This window comes from Etheostoma spectabile, chromosome 18 (assembly GCF_008692095.1).
Source record: "Etheostoma spectabile isolate EspeVRDwgs_2016 chromosome 18, UIUC_Espe_1.0, whole genome shotgun sequence".
NCBI classification, from domain to species: Eukaryota; Metazoa; Chordata; class Actinopteri; order Perciformes; family Percidae; genus Etheostoma; species Etheostoma spectabile.
This window is the reverse complement of record NC_045750.1, coordinates 756691-777114: the sequence shown is the minus strand read 5'-3', so window position 1 is coordinate 777114 and position 20424 is coordinate 756691. Positions and strand designations below refer to the sequence as shown.

Here is a 20424-nt window from a genome sequence, read left to right as displayed (position 1 = left end):
AAACCTCATAAAGTGAAATTTTCAGTTTTCAAATTTTTTTTGTACCATTTAGCTTAAGTTATCTCAAACGTGTATTATGTAAAATAAACCTTAAAAGTCTGATATTAACTGTAAATGTTATCATTTCCTACAGGAGACCTCCGTCACCACCAAGGAGCCGGAGGCAGCAGACCCCCACCCACCAGCTGCTTCCAGGTCCACCAAACAGCGAGCACCCAAACCTCCTGCTCCCCACCCCCCCATCCCCGTCTCTGTGAGCGCGACGCCATCCATCTCCATTTCGTCGAGCCCGTCGCCGCCTGTCAGCGTGCCGTCGTCCGTGGCGGGGTGGGAGCGATCTCAGAGCACGCTGCCGTCGGTCAGCAACACCGTGGAGGAAGTCTTCTCCACCAGCATGATGTCCAAGCCCTCCACCCACCCCACCGCTGTGGAGAAAGAGGAAGAAGGTCCCACCGCCAGCCCCACCTTTGCCCAGGTGAGTTCTGCCTGTCTGAGTGAGAGTGACCTGAGCCTTGTTTTCATTCTTGTTGTTGTTGTTGACCTCCGTCTGAGCTCCATGACAGCAGCCCCTCCAGCTGGAGTTTCTACCAGATCCAGAACCCCATCTAGGAGACATGTTGGCCCAGTTCAGACTCAGCGGACCTCGTTCCACCGTCTCCCTCCGGCAACAACGCGGCCACTCCAGTATCTTTACCCGCTTACAAACACTTTCTACATCAGAACTGACAGTAGAACTTTGAAAAAAAACTGGAGAAATGTTAAGAAAAAGCTATAAAAACGCAGGAAAAAAGACAAAAACATAAAAAAAAAAAAAAAGTGACCAAATTCAAACCACTTTTTTAAAAGTGACCAAAAAGTTGGAAAAACAGTGAAGAAAAAATTTGGGGAGAAAGGTGACAAGAAAATTGGAATTACATCGACAAAAACATCAAAAAAAGTGTAGAAAAACAACAACAACATGTTGAAATTTAGACTCAGAAAAACACCAAAGTTACGTGGTCGACGGGAAGACATTTGCTTTGGATGTTGTGAAATGCAGCAGTGATGGATTTAGAGCCAAAATCCCATTCCACGTCTATAGAGAAAAGAAAATATATATATATATATATATAAAAATATGACCACAATAGCAGTGTTTTAGACTCGGTCCATGTTTCTAAAGGCTGCATTCACCCTGTAATTCGGTTCACTTGGTCTAGATAACGCTCGTGTTGTCTGTCTGTCAAATTTGAAAATCAACACTTTTGTTGACACTTTTTATCAATGTTTTCTTGTGTTTTTGTCCCATTATTTTTTTAACACTTGTCACTTTTTTATGTTTTCAACATGTAAAACTAACTTTTTAACTTTAGTTTAAATTCAATAAACCTCATTTATAGGAAATTATACCTAATGTTTGAGTTAGAAAAGCATAATTTAGGACTTATTGAGACAATTAAAGGATGGATGTTGATGATAATCACAAGACTGAATATGTCAACTTTTACTCAACCATTTCAACAACACTTCACTTTGTTTTACATGCTATAAAATATAATAAGACCCAAATTTAATGAAAGTAGAGATTTGTACTTGGCAAGAGCGTTGGAATCAATCATGTTATTTTGGGGAATTAAAAAGAACATTGATATAGGGCAACATGGGGACAACATGAGGGCAACATGAGGACAACACTGAGGACACATGGGACAACATGAGACAACATGAGGGCAACATGAGGGCACCTGATGGCCAACATGAGGGCAACATGAGGGCAACATGAGGGCACATGGGGACAACATGGGGGCACTGGGGACAACATGGGGGGCAACATGAGGCAAACATGGGGGTCAACATGAAGGCAACATGAGGGCAACATGAGGACAACATGAAGGCAACATGAGGGCAACATGGGGACAACATGAAGACTAAAAGAAAAAAATATGAACAGCCTCTTAGTTGTGGTTATTTTTTTGTTCACACTGACTGAATTTTTGTCACTTTTTCAATGTTGTGGGTGCTTTTTTGATGTTTTTTCCAAAGTTATTACAGAATATGCACGCTCGAGGGAGGGGAGCTAAACACAAGTTGACATCAGCGACATCTCGATAGATGTCCTTTGGGTGGACTATCCTTGGATCAAGTGTCAGTGCCTGAAAGCCATAATTGGCATGTGGGCCATGTACATACTTCTTGTTAGTGGGTTCAGTTGGATACTTCTCAGGTTGGGTCGAAAAAATGGGGGAAATTTGCCGGGTAAAGGTGTTTCGTCCCAGAAAAAAGGGGCTCAATAAAAAAAGAGTCGGGGGGTGGGTTGCGTCCACCACGGTGACCCCAGCGCACGGGAGATCGTCCACGGGGTACGGTGGAGGCTTATAGTACGGTTGGGAGCAAACTCGGGTACTGAAGTTGGGAGCAACGAGAACGGGGAAGGAAAGGTCAGGCCAAACAGGCTGGTGGTAGGTGCGGGGTAGGGGATACAGACAGCAACAACCAAAAATAACAGTTCTAAATAAGACACCCCTGTATTGTAGTAAAACAGACCTTGGTAAAGCAATAGCCCTGAGGAGAGGGAGAAAGAGGGGAGGGAAAACAGAGAAAAAATATGATCGGAAGAATTATGTATTGACCATCTCAAACCTGGGTGAGGTGGGGCGAGTTGTCTATGGGGTCAGTCCTCCTCCAGGTGAAGGAGATCTCCTTCAATCACATTTCCGTCGAAGGAGCTCAGAGATTTTGGTCCGTTGATGCTTCTAAGAAGCTCTTGATCAGTGATGCAACTCGCTTCATCTTCAGCGGACAACTGAGACAGCTCTACCGTGGACCTTAACAAGGGAACAGAAATAGGGGGGACCTGTTGTCTAGGCTTACAATATGCAATGTATGGCCATTATGGGGGCCAGTTTCCTAAAGGGGCTATACCAGGCTTTGACAAAGCACGTGTATTTGAGTCTGGTTTTTTTTTACACGCCGTAACGAACTCTGTACCCACTCCACTTTCAACAACACATAGGTCCCAATCTTACAAATAAAATAAGACCGAGAGAAAAAAAAAACATGTAACCCACATAGAAGGTCACTTAGTATCTTCATATGTCTCTTCTTAAGAAATATGGTACTATAAATACAGGTTTATTATATATTCAATGGAAATACTGCATATGGTATCATCTCTACATATGTTACCCTTTAACTGACGTCAGCAATACAATGCAGGACCTTCAGATTTTTTGACATTTAATAGTCCTAATGTACCACACGAAACCCACAGCAAGAACCCCTCCAACCAGCGTTTAATTATAAGGCCCACGTTTTCTATTGCATTGTGGCTATTTCATATCAGTTTACGTCAGCTCCGCACAGGTGAGTAAAATGTCTGAACGTCACCAACATGTGTGGTGATTGGCTACCATCCTGGTTCATGTGGAAACCAACGGCATCGTATTTCCCGAGGACTGTTTACCACACCCCCCCCCCCCCTAGCTAGATAATACAATACAAATCTAACAACATTATTAATTATGCTGTATATCCCCGTGCTGACGGCAACGTGGGCCTTTAACAGCGTCAACCTCTAAACCGTAAAGTTACTTTAGATTTGACGTTAATTGCATTTACCACAGCTACGTTAGCGGTAAGCTACGCAAAAACTGCCCAATTTTAACTACCTCAGCTGAGAAAACCCTAAAAACCTCCTCCTTGCCAAACCAACCACCCAACAGATAGACAACACCGTATATATATTACTATATTTTAACACCGTTTACCTGTTTTCGGACTGTTAAAAAACAAAAAAAAAAAGCTTTCAATCCAGAGCTTAACCTAGCAATTTGTTAGCGACTACACCGAGGCTGCGTATCTAGGGAAACGTCCACTTGCGTTAACTCAGGTTCACACTGTGGGATGGAAGAAACTCTCGCTGCGTTTTGTGAGCGTCGTAAAATATGGCATCCACCTTTAACATCATGTTGAAATCCTACATGTTAATAGGAAAGTTGAGATATAATCGATACGGACGTGGTTTAATACCTCACGGTCCTGCCTACTGTAATTCCCCTATTTTTGGGCCGACCCTTTCTCCCTTGTTTTATCGTAAATGTTTCAAACTGAAGCTAAACTTTTAAGTGGACAAAGAAAAGCACCCACTCACGTCTGAGGCAGATCGTACAACCATCCTGCCTCGACTGCAAGTTCAAATTCACCAATTCTCCCGTGTGAATACAGCAGTACAGTACACTCTGCGTGTGATTCCTGTTCGTCGCTTTTTGTTTTTTTTTTGGGTTTTTTTTTTTTTTTTTTTTTTTTTTTTTTTTTTTTTTTTTTTTTTTTTTTTGTTTTTGGGTTTTGTTTGTTTTTTTTTTTTTTTTTTTTTTGGGGGGGTGGGGGGGGGGGGGGGGGGGGGGGGGTTTTTTTTTTTTTTTTTTTTTTTGTTTTTTTTTCTCCGTGCCGTGAACGCAGGCACCAAACAAGTTTTGATCCTCTAGCTACGCAACGTTATAGCCTACAGAACATCTCTGCCTGCTGAAACTTCCATCAAACCTCTAAGCTTTACATACATGGTCTCATGTGGTACATCGACTAATTAATCCCCACACCTGCTTACCAGCTAAACGTTACCTTTAGAACATCACGACGTTTACATTTACTGGAATAACCTACGCTTTAGTTAGCAGCTAGCATCAGCATCATCAGTAGTGTGACTATGGCGTCACAGTTGGACAGCTTGTCAGTTTTTGTATAAGAAGTTTCTCACCGGGTCGTGCAGTCCTTACTTTGAGACCCTGCCCTGCGTGGTGCCTGTGACAATCGGCCAGAAGTGTGCTACTCCTGTCTGAGAGACTGCTGCGCGTTGCTCCTAGTGCATTTCCTCCTCAAGAGTTCTCCAGAGTAAGAAGCGAGCCAAGATTTGGTGACTGTTCTGTGTGTTATGGTGATGTAGGATGCAGCCGTGCTACAGCCCAGGAGTGCATCATGCTTCGTACGTGTTTGTGTGTGTGTGTGTGTGTGGGTGTGTGTGTGTGTGTGTGTGTGTGTGTGTGTTGTGTGTGTTTGTGTGGTCATAGAGGAAGTCAGTTTCCATGCATTTTGTTTTAGCGCACTTCCCATCTTTCTTGGAGATTTGGGGTTGAGTAAAGGATGCAGCAGGTGATGCAGCACTGCAGGTGATGCCCTCTGCATCATGCCTGTACGTGTGTGTGTGTTGTGTGTGTGTGTGTGTTGTGTGTGTGACAGAGAGGAGCAGTCAGTATCCATGCATTTATTGTTAGAGATTCCCTCTTTCAGTGATATGGGGCATCACATCACCATTATGTGTCAGCCAAACTGGTTAAATCTTTCTCGAATGTCAATTTGTGCTTTCCTTTGTTTGACTCCATTATAAAATCAATATTTTAACTCTTTAGTTGCCCACAATGTCCATCCTGGCGGTTGAGACCCTGAACACAACAGGTTTTCCTATTTTCTAACACTTTTTAGATTAATGCATTATCAGAGCTAAAGCAATTCAATCTGACCCAGATGAATCTTGTTTGCACCCTCATATAAACACTAGATTAGATGTCACACCAAGCTAATAACGGACTAGGATGGCTAACTGAACAATCAACCTTTCATGATTGATTAAACTGTCTGTTCTCTTATATTTTTGTATAAATTTGGAAAATAGTGAAAACCAGGGATGACATCTGGTAAATTGTTTAATTCCTCGAACAGCCCAACTCACTTATATATTGAGCGCAGGTTATGGAAGAAATAGGGGACGAAAGCAAGGGTGGAGGTGGGTGACGTTGTATGAGGAGCTGAATCAAGCACGCGGAGGCAGGTGGTGGATTGGCATGTTGGGTAATCCTTCCTGATGATTGCAGATAAATATGAACTCAATGCGCATAAATGGGTACCCAAATTTCTATGCATGAGTGCTACGTAATGCAGGCTCGTGTACGTATGTGTGATAATTTTAGGTAACAAATGACAAGCTTTGGTTGCTTCAATGTTTTTGTGAGGAAAAGCGGGCGGGGAAACAGATGGGTCGGCATGAAGGTAAGTATTAGCGGTGGGTCTGCAGCTTAGAAGCCATGGGGTGTCTTGTCCTCAATCCTATGACCAAGGAGTTGGCCTGGGGTTCGATTTGAGTACAAATGAGGCCCTGCGGGTGCGGTGCCTGATACAGGTAATGTAAACTGGTAAGCAACGAGGGCCGGTGGGCCAGGCGAAAATTAGGCGCAGAGGGTAGCTGGCCGATACGCGGGATTCAGCAAGATTAAATCTTTGTCACAATGCGCAAACAACCTCTGTCATAGAAGCAGGCCCAGTGGCGGGGGGGCAGAGAAGTCAAACGGCTTCTACCCAAAGCACGGCGTGAATAGGAAAACAGGAAAGTTCCGTTGACACACTGATCGGAACTTCGTGCTGTGGGTGTGATCGCGCACCGTGCAACACACAGACAATCCGGCTGCATAAAGATGGAAAGAGCGAACAGTGGTAGGTGTGTAAAGAACAATCGGGGGGCGTAATCGCATGGTGTGACAACTGTTTGGAGTCTTCGGGTACAGGTAGCTGACGACGACAACTGCATAAGCCTGGATGGTGTGTGAGGCTAGGCCGGAGCGGCTACTAATGTAAATGGGGATGGAGTGTTTGAAGAGTAGAGGAAAGGACGCTTTGGCTGGGGGTCGCACTACTGACATTGATGACGGCGGTTAGGTGCTAGCCGGGGCTGCTGGAGCGCGCATAAGGAAGCGGTGGTGGTACAAGGTCAAAGATCAATAACGTGGAAAGCCTAGTCTCCAAGGACCTGCCTAACCTTGACGAGGTGACCCTCACGGCGAGGGAAAGCGGCGTCCAACGTTGTTGATGGGACAAAAGACGACACTGACGATATCCAGCCCTCAACATTACAACATCTAAGGAATAGCGCCATCCTAATAATCTAGGTTCCATAGTCATAGGTGTTTTTTGATTATATATCGGTTAGGGGGAGATAGAGGTGCTGATTTGTAAGAGGGTTAGGTTTGTGCTAATCATGATAAACGAGTACCAAGTAAATCAACTAAAATAAGGGTATTGTCGGCCTACATACCCACAAGCAGACTGCATCTCTTCTACTACTGTCATTCCTTCTTCTTCCTGCCCACTGATACAAACATGTATTCCATCACATCACACTCTCCATCCTGACTATAATCCTCTTTCCATGACATTTCAGGGCTACCTGAATCCTTTCTCAAGACTCTTCATCTTGATTCCGGTGGCAAAGGGATCTTGTACCAAAGTTCCTGATCCTTTCCAGGTAATGCTTATATTACTAGTACCATTGGATACTAGCCTAAATACATGTTTACTGCACTACAATCTGGCATCAAAGCGCAGTATCGATTCCTGATCCTTGTTTTTTTTTTATTACTATCTGTGAGTGAGTTAGTTTCTGGGTTTAATCAAAATGTTGCAATTACTCCTTTTTTTATTCTTCAATGATATCCTTTATTGTTAATATTTGAGAATGTCTGGCTTCTTTTGTTTGAGTGAAAATAAGGTTTTGTAGCAATAAGATGTTTTATATTCCTCCTGGTGAGGTATTGATAATTGTATTGTGGTGAGTCTTACTAATGGCTGCAATGACGAAAATTGGGGAAAAATGTTGATCAAAGCCCCATACTGGAGTCATAAATGTCTTATTTCCTTTACTGTCACAGAGGCGTGAAGACACTAGAACCTATTCATATTTAGAGCACCTTTACTTGTTCTTTTTTTACGTATAACGAATACCCACCATCATGATTTCTTGTTGCAGCTCTAGTCATTATTGAAACTCCGAGGTAATTGTAATCAGAACACAGTTTTTTTTGTGAAGCACATAATATGAAATGTGCTTAAAATTACAGGTATTATCTGTAAACCCTGAGTTATTCTGTACATCTGGGCTCGTTAACCCTCTGTTGCCTCGGGGTCAATTTGACCTTTTCACAGTATTTTTTTATAACAGAAAAGACAAACATTAGGAAAAGCAGAAAACATGAAAAAACTCAAAAAGAATGACAAAAAACTCAGGAAAAAGCATAAGTTGAAAAGGTGGCCCACCGTGGAACAACCCCCCAGAAACAACGTGTATGGGTAAGAACAAACACAAGGGTAACTACATTCTGTGTTGTTGTTTACCAGAGATAGCCTCAAAGCGCGCAACAAGCAGCATCAACATCATCGACAACCATTACGAGTCAGGGTTGGTTCGTACCAAAGCCGGAGGTCTAGCGCCCCCATGGCCGTCTCCACCCTGGGAGTCCTACCGTACCACTGGCTACTGGCCGACCACTCTGCAGGTCAGCACCGAAAAGTCAGATTCCAGTTTTGTAGTTGGAAAAACTCCTCAGAGAGGAACCCCGATGCAGTCCTTCCTCCCAGCTTTTGGAGGTCTTATGCCCTCTGGACACCATTGTTATACCTGCACTTGTTTCTTCTTCTGGTTAGACCCAAACGGCATTTCGTTGCCCCTGTACCTGTGCACATTTTAAAGTGAACTCTAAAGTTGAATGCTACTCTAACAGGATCTAACCATGAAATCCATTTATCCCTTTCTGTGTGAGGACCGGTTAATCCTCTCTGCTGTGTTTTCTTCCCATCGTACTGATCCCGATGTATTCCGAGTGGATTCTGGGTCCTGGGCTCACGGTGGCTGCTCAGTTCAAGCTAGAGCTCACCTGTCCACCCTTCTCTAAAGACTTAACACCCCCCGGTTAACTGAGTCCACTGGGAGTTTTTCGTTTCTTCTCTGGCCGTTGGTTGAATTTTTAAACTCTCAGGTCTGTTGAGGTATTGTAGTGAAGAGAATCGTCCTTCTATTGATTTGGTATTTATTTCAAGGGAGGCCTGCAGTGGAAATTGCCTGAAATAATGAAACTATACATCTATTACTCCTGTACTATTTACATGTCTACCAATCTGTAATGGCTACAATTAACGTACAGAAACAGAAACCTAAATGATAATGTTTAGCAACTGAGTTGAGTTAGTATTGTAAAACTCCGTTGATTAGCATTGGAGCGTAATGATCTTACATTTATTTATACATGTATTGGCCCGCCTGCACTTTTATAACATGAGCCTCCGGTAGTTTTTTTAACCCTAGGAGCAAACAATGATATCCATTTATTCCTATGGCGGCCAACCCGAATCATAAACGGCATGGTTTCATTAAATATAAACTGAATGCACAACAACTTTATTTTTGTTATTTATTTTCCACAGTTGCACACTTAAATAATCTGTTTTGGGGCAAAACAGCTCGTAGAGAAGGGCAGTGAGATCAACGCCTCACCTCAATGTTCCCTATATAAAATTACAACGAGATACTATCAGAGAAGCAATAAGAAGCCTCTGCAGGGCGTAACGCTACACCCAACCCGGATTCGGTTCGTATCCCGATTTGAGGATCCATGATTCGATACAACTTCACAGCCAGCCCCGCCAGCTACGCCATCCACTATCGGCACAGCCCTGAATATTCATCATAATAACTAGAGATTCATTTTTTTTGATCTCCAGAATTCACGCTGTGGTCTTGGTATCTAATGCTATCCAAATGGGTTTGTTATGTTATGCCTCTGATGTTCACTGTTTGGCTTTATAAAAAGTGTTGTTATCTGACATTTAGACTGTCCATCCTTGTGGTTGAAACCGTTTTCCTACCAGCACTGACCTTGCCTGCAGGATATGGCACCCAACACACAGAACAATGGCTTCGCCCCAAACCAAACCCAAACATCAGTACAGTGTTAAAGAGGACCGTTGGATATCATAACACAGAATAATTCCTCTAATGGATTCATGTAATTTATCAGCAAAGCTGAAATAAACAACACAAGGTGTATTAGATCAATATAACTCATTCAAATCTAAGAAACGTGTTCATTAAAGTAAAGGAGCAAAATTGTGACCACGAGCAGGTGTAATCTACTATCTTCGCCATGTGAATACGCCGTATAGGCTTTTTTATGCTTATTTGGCTCTTTTGGGTCCATCAAAGACTCAGAGATCCAGATAAAACCACGATAGGGAGGGAGGGAGGGAGGGAGGAGGGTGGGTGTGTTGTGTGTAGTGTGTGTTGTGTGGGGTGTGTTGTGTGTGTGTGTTTGTGTCTTGTGTGTGTGTGTGTGTGGTTGTGTGGTGTGTTGTGTGTGTGTGTGTGTGGTGTGTCTGTTTTGTGATGTTTAAAGTGCAGTAGTTCGGATGGTGAAATCCAGGACTTACCAAGAATTTGACCATTGACACTTCTCATTCCCCGGCCCCCCCCCCCCCCCCCTTTCTGCTAAGCCCCTGGCTCCTAAGCCCCTCCCCCCACAAGGGAGAATGCACCACACGAGCTTGCAAAGGAACCTGCAGTTGCTCCCCCCGCCGCGCCCCCCCCCCCAAATTGTCAATTGCACTACAGGGTATATGTGGTGCCACAGACTGATTTGTTTTTTTTAATTACCTGCTTTGTGTAGTTCTACTGGAACCAGAGGGTCATTTTCAGTAAATATGACTTACAAGGTTTATTTTGATTATGTCGTACCTACTGCATCTTTAAGTGTCACTGTGCTCAGAGTAACCAGTCAGGGCATCACTATAGTGAGTTTGAAATGCGTGAGTGTGCGTTGTGATGTAGTTTTTTGTTGATAAAAACTATATTTACTTTAAGCTACACTTAGTATTTGTAGATAACTGCTTTTTAAAAAGTATTTATTTTTTATGTAACAGATTCCGATATATAATTGTGTTTGAGTGTCTGCTTACACCTACAGCTACAGTACATACCACAGTGTTAACCCTAAATATGAATGTGTGTCATCACAGTACAACCAAAACACAATAAATCTCATGTCTCCTACTTATTGTCCTTTCTTTGTATTTAATGAATGTATTGTCTTTGGGATATTAGTCCATTATCTGACTGGAGTTGGTCAGGTTGATTGTCCTTCTAAGGGCTGCAGGCCAGACACCCCTCGCTTTTTTCTCTCGTAAAACATCTGGGTGGTGGTAAATCATTTACGGAAAACAGACACCATGCCTCCTGCCAGAGTTTACCCCCCGACCGCTTCAGACCATAGTTCACGACTAAAACCTGATAAACACATATGTGTGCAGCCAGGGGGTAGCACAAAGTTCGGGCCTGTGAATGCATTTTCTATGAGCCCCTCCCTGCTCCACAGCATTCATTCTAAGCATTTTTTTGGGTCTCCTCACCGAATGCCCTGGGTGCTTTAGTACTATTTCCGCCCCCAGCCAACACCCCTGGGGTGCAGTTTCCCCTAAATCCACAGTGTGGGCTACTTTTAGGACATTATAAACACAACCACGATCTCACAAGACTATTTTCTTCCAGAGGCATTTAGTATCATGGGTCTACATGGAATACAGTAAAAGTAGATGAAGTATTCCCAATTGTCAGGAAATGCTTCAAGTTAATATAAAAATTAAGAAATATGGTAACCACACTTGCTAAGAAGTTTTATGTCTAATGGTGGTGAGCTATGCCTACTCAATATCCCAAAAATTGTTCAATTTACGAACAGTTGCGATCTAGTGGGTTGTAACGCACAATCAGAATCCACATCATTTCATTACTTCATCGTCCTGTTTGTGATCTAGAGCCTGCCTTGTTTGCTCCACGACTTTTGATACAGGTTTTCCCTTTCTTTGTCCTTTTTGTAGTAATACATATTAGAAAATGAGTCATTTGAGTGGCAGTCCATGTAACTGTCGATGCAGTGGTTTAGAATTTGGCCTTATCGCCTCCTATTTGCCTTTAACCATATATATAATAATATATATATATATACTTTATTATATATATAATTTGCATACACATTGTAAGAAATGCTGTAAAAAAAAAGGTAGGATCAAGGAAAAAATATAATCAACACCAGTAAAATACAAACTGCAGGGCAGATGTCATCGTTAACACCGATAAGCTACATAAAAGAAAGTTTGAGTTGTTCAATAGTATATTTGCGTAGCAGCTCATACTTTACTGGGGGGGGGTGGGGGGGGGGGGGGGGGGGGGGGGGGGGGGGGATTTAGTGGTGGTGGGTAGGGGGGGGGGGGGGTTGCCGGGGGTAAATGAATTGGTCTCAATGGGGAATGTACTTCTACCAACACTAAAGTTGTACCTAGATCTAGGTGAGTATATAAGGCAACAGATCAGAATCACAACTCATTTTCATACTCATCGCTCCTTTTAGTGAGTCCTAGAACTGCAGTTGTTTCTCCACACTTTAAACAGTTTTCCCTTTAATTTTGTCAACTTTTTGCTAGATAAACATATATGAAACATGCTTCGGTTGAGTGCAGTCCATTACTGGCAAATCATGTGTTTTGCCTCCTATTTCTGCCTGTACCAGCCTCTTCAGATTGGGAGTGAGGAACGGGAGCTGTTTTTTTGGTTTGGGAACGTGTCCTTCCAGATAGCCGCAAAAAGAACATGAAAAGGACAGCTTCCTCTTCCTTTCTCTGTTTGTCTTCCTCTGAGCATCGTCTCTTCATCTTCCTTTTTTTTCCCTCTGAGGCTATTACACGGTAATGCTTTATTTATATTCTGCTAACATCTATTCTCTCTGAGTTTTGCCTTATCAAAACAGTACTCCATACAGATGTCTCACTCCTGTAGTTAAACTGGTGAGTATGTCTTCACCCCTTAAGTTAAACGTTGAGATGTCCTCACTCGGCTGAGTTAACTGGACAGAACGTTCTCACTCCGTAGTTAACTGGACAGATTTCTCACTCCTGTATTAAACTGGTGAGATGTCGTCACTCCTTAGTTAATATGTACGATTACTGGCATGGTAAAAACCAAAGTGATATCCTGGATTTATTTTTGAATAGTTGGGTTGTACATCTACTACTGCACAACAGTATAGTTGTACCATGACAATTTAGAAAAATATGAATATGCATGAACATTGTACATTTGACAGACTATACACATCTAACCATACGAGAAGCGTCCAGAAGTGGAGCTGGGGTGTGTAGTCGGCAAGAATATTACATCCTCAACCTGCGTTTGAGACATACAAAAAATGTGACTGTGAACCATCTGAATCATAAAAACTTTTTTACAGCTACCGCAACTCAAGACTGTTAATTGTTATGAATGTTTTTCAATAATTTTATTAGCTACCCAACAGAAAATTAACAAAATACAACACATAAACTTAGGGGGGGGGAAGCCGTAAACCCCAAATATCAATATGATCAATATAAATGGTTCACTGTTAACCCCAAAACCTATAAATAAAACCATGATTTTTAATAATTAGACTATTGGGGACTGTACAAGCCTTTCTTACTCAGGCAGGCCAGTCTGTGTTTTGTCGTGGTGGAGCCTCACTTCTTTATATGAGGATGTGCGACGGTTGGTATTAACAGGGTTACGGTCACCTCGGTATCCTGCTCGATAAGTATGTTTTGGAGCCTCCGCAATCCGCAGCTGTTTGGCTTCTATCAGTAAACCACAGCCTGCGAAAGTGATAAAGTCTGACCTTGTGAAGAGTCTTGCCTCTCTCGCTGATTTTTACACCTACAATGATTTCTGTTTCGATTCAGAGTGGTTGGGTCCCCATTGCTAGAAAATAACCAAACTACAATTACAAAATGAATCTCTTTTGTGTCAACCAATACAGTATATTTATGTTTCATGGTGCAGTTCATTTCACAGATGATCTGTCTGTGAGTTCCTAAAGGATACTTAATAACAATCATCCTCCCAACACCAGAAAGCAGACCACTGGGGTCGCTAGATTGGGTGGAATGGGATACTGCTGCGGCCGCCTGCTGATACAGTGCAGAGCAACCCACGGTTATCGTTCAAGGTCTTGCTCACCGTGCTCTTCGTCTTTTCCCCGAAATCCTGGTCCTGCGCGCCGCGGCGCGTGAGAAGTTCTGTCGATCGTTTACCTTGGTAGAAACACACTGCAGGAGGGAGCCGCAGGATAAAGCCACAGATATTGGAATTGGGAATGTTTTTAAAAGGATATGGTGCAGAAAAAAAGGGCCTAAAAAGACGGAAAAATGCTAGGGAGGGGCCTCTATGATTACCCAGGACTGAGAGAGCCCTTGGTTCAAATTCCACTGGCTGCCTTTGCTGCATGTCACCCCACCCTTCTTTCCTCTCCACTTTCTGGTCATCCATGTCACTATGCAAATAAGAGAAAAGCACCACAAAAATTATCTCATAAACACAGACAGAAATCCAATAGCACTTTAGTTTTATGATTTTTGAGGTACAGGGCAGTAAACATTGTCCCTACTACACTTTAAAACTTCTGATATTCTAGTAGCCTAAATTATTCCAGTCTCTTCCACATCTCTGTTATCTATCTCGCTCTAGTTGGTGGGGCGCATGAGCGTCCACACTTTGTGGCAACACCCACAGCCCCGGCTGTGATAACGTCGGCTACCGCCTCCGCCTTTCCCCACTTCTCACATTTCGCTTTTTGGGTCCATTCAGATTATTGCTGTGTCGACTCCAAGCTGCTGTACCTTGGTCACGCTTCATGTGATCCACTCTGACGAGAAGTGCCTCACTGGAGTTGGTGTAGCATGATGTAATGAGTTAATGTGCTGGATTTGACGGTATGATCCACACCTGGTGGTGGGCAGAAGCTGTGGCCAGTAATGTAAAAGTGAGTGTCACAACCAAATTAGCTTATTTTAACTCACCTCTGTTACTGCATGGTTGAGTCTAAAAGACCTCTCATCACCGATGCCCCTTTTGTTATTCTTGCTAGGTCACCACTGTAATCACCTGTCCGTCAGCCAACGTTACTTGACGTGAGTTTTATGATGTTGGCTCTAGTTTTGTTTAAAGTTTTGTCCACTCCAAGCCTAAAGCATAAATGAGCAAAGCAAAAGCAGCAATCAAAGTCTTCCCCCTCTCTCGAAACACCAGCCTGTCGGCCCTTTGGGCCAGCCCTTGTGGCAAATGACTGATTATGTACTTTAAATCATGGAAATCACTATGTACTATGTACAAAGGCGCTTTGATATTGTGTAACGAAGTAGGCGCCTAAAGCGAATGAGCAAGCAAAAGCACACTAAACTGCTATCACTCTCATTGACAACACCTGATCGGCCCTAGCGCAGTTTTCCAGTTTTGTTGCCCCCTTTTGTCAAATGAATTGATTATTGTAGATTAACCCTACAACTACTATCCACATGTAAAGCGCTTTGAGTAGTCGTTAACAAAACTAGAAAGAGTCGGTGGCCTATAGCCCACTTCCGATAATTGCACTTGCTCCATGTTAGCCTGAGTCCTGCAGGTCACTGGTTTGAGTCCCCTTCACGTCTGGTTCACTTCTCTAACTTTCTAAATAAGGGATAACAAATAATGAGAGAAAAACTAGAAAAGCGCTATAGCAAGACATGTCCTTTAAATTGACACTTGATCCCACATCTATCTTTTCAGCACCTAAAACACTTACTTACAGTGACTCTAATCTCTACTCGTAAACTCCTGATCTTCCATGGCTGAACATAAGTTTGCTCCACTCTGCTTCTCCACCTACATTATTGTCAGTACTCTGCACACGCTCACACCTGTATGCTTGTTCCGTATTACTGTGACATTTCTAACCCCGTTTCCTTGTTCCTTCCAATCCTAATAAGGACAGAGAAAGCAGGTTGGTTCAGTGACCAGACCAGTCTCTTCCTAAGGAGGCCTACAAAGTGCCCAGTACACCAGAGGCACCGGCAAGATCCGATCCGTGGCCGTCTCCTTCGCAGTTAGTCCTCCATCTGTGGCCAAGATTGCCTTGGATGTTTTGTTCATCGTGGGTCAGTACTTCCTCTACGGCTTCACCCTCCAGACGCGCTACGTCTGCAGCGCAGGTTGCCGTGCCCCACGAAGGTGGACTGCTTCCCTGTCCAGGCCTACAGAGAAGTCCGTATCATCTGGTTTACATGCTGGTGGCGGCGGTGGGTCTCCCTCCGTCCCTGAGCCTGGTGGAGCTGCTCTACCTGTTCTGAAGGCTGTGAAGGAGTGCATGGCGAGGAGGCGGACTACACAGTGACCCCCCGTGACACCTCCACTTTGCAGCGAGGAAAGCTTTTAAAAGCCGCCATGAGATTATCCAAATTGTGTGAACCTGGAGCTAGAGCTCACTGGAAGGAAGTTCAGCGGCGAACGGGGCCATCGGGGGGTCAGCGAGGCTGCTAAGGATGTAGCGCCGAAAGCAGCAACATGGGGAGGAGGTCCGCGTCTGACCGCCTAGAGGTCAGGGACACGTGGTTCATGTGTCCCAAATTCTCCTTTTTTCAGAGTTTCAGGGTTGTGTGCTTTGGGTTTTTTGTTTTTTTTTGGGTGGGGGGGGGGGGGGGGTGGGGTGTGGTGGGGGAGTAGCCAGCTTTTGTAAACACCACTCTGTCACATATAATGTTGCTTAAAATAACTTTTGTGACATAATACAAAAATAACAAACCATCATCTTCGTCATTTGTCACATTGTACATTATTTTTGACAGATTTTGCTAAAGGGACTGTCTTTAGACATGTTTGTATACTTTTGATTTTCAATAAAGCTCTCTATATATAAATATATATATATATATATATATATCTATATATATAATATGCTAATCTGTGTCTGAGGGTTTTTAGATTGAGAACTGCCTCTCCATCCAATCTTATTAATCTATCATATTGCATATAAAGAGCTACAAACACCCAAATGCTACAATAGCATTTAGTTAATTGTTGTGCTGAAAGAATCATCTTTTAATGCAGTTTTACTCTGAATATTGAACAGCAACTATTGTATTAAATATTCTGTTACTTTTAAACATAGGCCACCTGCAAACAATTAGCCCAAAAAAAAAGAAAAAGTAACAAGTAAAGCAATTAGACTGGTATGTGCTATTATTACGAGTGCTTTCAAAGCAACAGTTTTCAAACAAACCCTTTTGGAATACTCTTAGCTGTCTCTGTCCAAAGGTAACAAAATTACCAACCGCACATCTAAAGCGCTCACTAAGTTACCGTTTATATTTCAGTGTTTTCCCATGCAACAAACAAAAGTGTGACATAGTCCGCTGTACAGTCTGCGTTAGATGGATCTTTCTGATGAGCTCAGCTAACTGGCTGTAGCTTCATATCTAATTGTACTGTATAGACACGGGTGGTATCTAACGATTTAAGATGATATGTGTTTATTAATCCTATTGATTAGAAAAGGCACATTAATCAACATTTCTGTAAATGCACCAGTTTAGCCAGTTGGCTAATTTTCAACTGTAGTCCTAGTTTACCCCAGCATGCATGTGGAGGAGAAGACCAGAGCGCCTGAAGAAACCCACGCAATCATGGAAGAACATACGAACTCCACACATGGCTGCCCTGCCCGGACCGGGGATCCATCCCTGTCCAGACCAGTGATCTGACTCTGCAGTGCAGACCACTGAGCCACAACCCCCAATACACCACCACTTACACCTATCATAAAAAAGAGTAAAGGAGATTTCACTTTCAACTTTTTTTCAACTTTCACTTTATGCCTTTATAGGTGTTAGTCCTACTTTTAGTCAGAACAATGCCATAAGGTATTTAAATAAAACTAGTCTTTTTTAAAGTTATTTTTTCCCACTGTGCAAATGGGTAATTTGAGATTTTCGGATGCAACGCTCACATTTTGTTTAAATCGGCTCAAAATGAAGGAGGTACATTCTGTTTTTATCAACAAACTATATCACAAAGAAATGAAGTCCTCATGGTGCTATTTTAATTGGCTCCAGAAGATATCACTTAACTTTTACTATACAGTTACCGTCCATAACCCCAGTCGAATACATGCAGACTATTTAATTATATGCAGCGGTTTACATTCACCTTGTTTTAGCTGTTAACACACTCTTTTTGTTCAGTTCATGTCTATATTTTAACAGATCATAAAGATACTGAACACTTTCATCCATTACCCTGTCTTGTCTATCACACTGTTTCTTCTGCTTGTCGTTTGCTTGCGGGCACAACGTGACAGGTAGAGCCAGATGTGTGTTGTTGGCAATGTGATCGCTCATCCCGCTGATGTCTCCCCAGCTCAAAACTCCAGGTCCAACTTCAGAGCGAGAGGGAGAGCGAGAGAGAGAGCGAAGAAGAGAGCGAGAGAGAGAGAGCGAGAGAGAGAGGCGAGAGTCCCAGCCACAGGCAGTCCTTTCTGCCCAGGTCAGCAGGTAAGATGCAACCATTATTGTTCTCTGCTACAGTTAACTTTCTCCTTTAATGCATTAGAAAATATATTCTATTTGTGAGCAATAATTGAGAACTACACAAACGTAATATTTTACATTGACACACATGTTACAAAATATATAATTTGTAGAAAGGCGGTGGTGGGGTTTTTTTTTTTACTTTCAAATGTTATGACACTGTATTCTCTCTAGCAGAATTTTTTATTTAACTAATAACAGCATCCGATTGCTTTTCATGAAACATTTAAACAATTTTTAATATCTTTTTGTACAAGTGTGATTACAATATTGTTGGTGTACGCTTTTTAAAGTTACATTTCACAGGAAAAGCACATTTTCAGTTGTTCTCTTAATTCTTGTCTTTACTACTCTCTAGACTGATTGGTTCATTCTTTCAAAATGTCAGTAATCATTATTTTAGGAAAATATTGACCAGTAGCTCAGGGTTTATGGGGCCCTGATGTCCTCTTACTTCTCAAGGAGCCAGTTCAAAACACATCTTTAAAAATATATTTAATTTAAAAGAACAATGAGCACCTTTCTTCCACAGCAGCAGCAATATTGATTAAATACTACGTTCTGGTTCATGTTTAGTTAATAAAGCGTGTTGTGTTTCATTGCAAATTAATTTAAAGTTTTTTTAATTTCTCAGCTGAACAGTATTTCCTTTTATCCGTTTGTCCCAGATCAGTATCTGAACCCCACCTATAAGATGGGAGACTTTGGAATTTCTGTCGGGCTTGCTGGACAAGGTCCAGTCCCACTCCACAGTTATTGGGAAGATCTGGATGAGCGTCCTCTTTCTGTTCCGGATCATGGTTTTGGGTGCAGTGCTGAGAGCGTCTGGGGCGACGAGCAGTCGGGTTTCATCTGCAACACTCAGCACCTGGTTGTGAGAACGTCTGCTACGACCTGGACCTTCCCCATCTCGCACATTCGCTTCTGGTCCTCCAGATCATCTTCGTCTCCACGCCAACGCTGGTCTACCTGGGCCACGCCGTGCACGTCCTCCACAAGGAGAACAAGATAGGGAGCAGCTGCTGAGCCCCGGCGGAACCCGCAGATGCCCAATACACGGACGAAAATGGAAAGTGAGATCAAGGGCAACCTGCTGGGGAGTTACCTGACCCAGCTCGTAGTCAAGATCATCATCGAGGCGCCTTCATAATCGCCAGTACTACCTTTACGCTTCGTCATGGTCCCCATGTTCCCCTGTTCCAGTCTCCATGTCCCTTCACCGTGGAGTGCTACATGTCCCGACCCCGAGAAGACCATCTTCATCACTTCATGCTGGGCGTTGGCCTGCGTCTCTCTGTTTCTAACTCCATCGAGGTTTTCTACCTGATTTGCACCAGGGTGAGATGTGGGTCCAGGCCTCACACTTACAGACCACCGCCAAAAACCCGCCCTTTCCGATGCCAGGTGGCAGAACAAGATCACAAGAGCTGGAGAACGCCAGAGTATCGGTGGAAGCCTGGATGGGGCCAAGGAGGAGAAACGACCACTGAGTGGTTATTAAAAAACCACCGTTCTGATCATATAATGTTTATTAAACGCTCGTTTTTCAGGATTCTTCCCCTGGCTCCTTGTTTAGATGCATCTCACAGACTGAAGTAAAGAGTTCTTGCAACAAAAATCATGGCGAACATCAAGGAGAAGCTTCCTCACTGTTAGTTAAATCATATAATACCCCACACACACCACACACACAAATACACATACTATTATAAAGTCTGCATAAATTGCCATGTTTTTAGGGGCCACGTTGTTGGAATTTTAACTATATTTTGTATTTTTTAACTGAAATCTAATGTGAACGTGCAATATTGTAATTTATTTATGTATCTAAATCTATTAGTGAGCAGATTTTTTGTCTATGACCAGTTTTTGTGTTTCCTGTAAATTTCCTGCTCATTATCAAATCATTTGCTCACTCAACTACTGTGATTGTGGTGAAATGTTTTGTTTCTACTCTATTCGGTAGAGGCGTTGTTTTGGTGCTTTATTGTTTTAATAAATGATTACCGTTGGATAAAAACGATGTTTCACAACTTTATTAATCTGACGTACACCCCACATATAAATATAATATATCTATATATAGATATTTATATTTAGATATTATATACTTTACACACCCTTCGTACACTTCAAAGTCAACAGCTTATTTAAGAGTATGATTTCCACTTATTTGGTAACGCTGTAGGCTGCAACTATGATGTTTTTTCATTA

The 20424-nt window shown here is 42.7% G+C and overlaps 1 protein-coding gene and 1 pseudogene across 1 annotated transcript in view; both read left to right on the top strand.

Moving 5' to 3' along the window:
* Positions 1–742, top strand: part of c18h1orf198 (chromosome 18 C1orf198 homolog) — a gene marked incomplete at its 3' end in the record, with an annotated part of 5035 nt that extends 4293 nt beyond the window's left edge. Inside the window, exon 5 of the mRNA XM_032543589.1 lies at positions 134–742. Within this exon, the coding sequence (XP_032399480.1) occupies positions 134–742 (609 nt within the window). The remainder of the gene's footprint in view (positions 1–133) is intronic.
* Positions 743–18904: 18162 nt separating this feature from the next.
* Positions 18905–19740, top strand: LOC116706296 (gap junction Cx32.2 protein-like; annotated as a pseudogene).
* Positions 19741–20424: the final 684 nt, after the last annotated feature.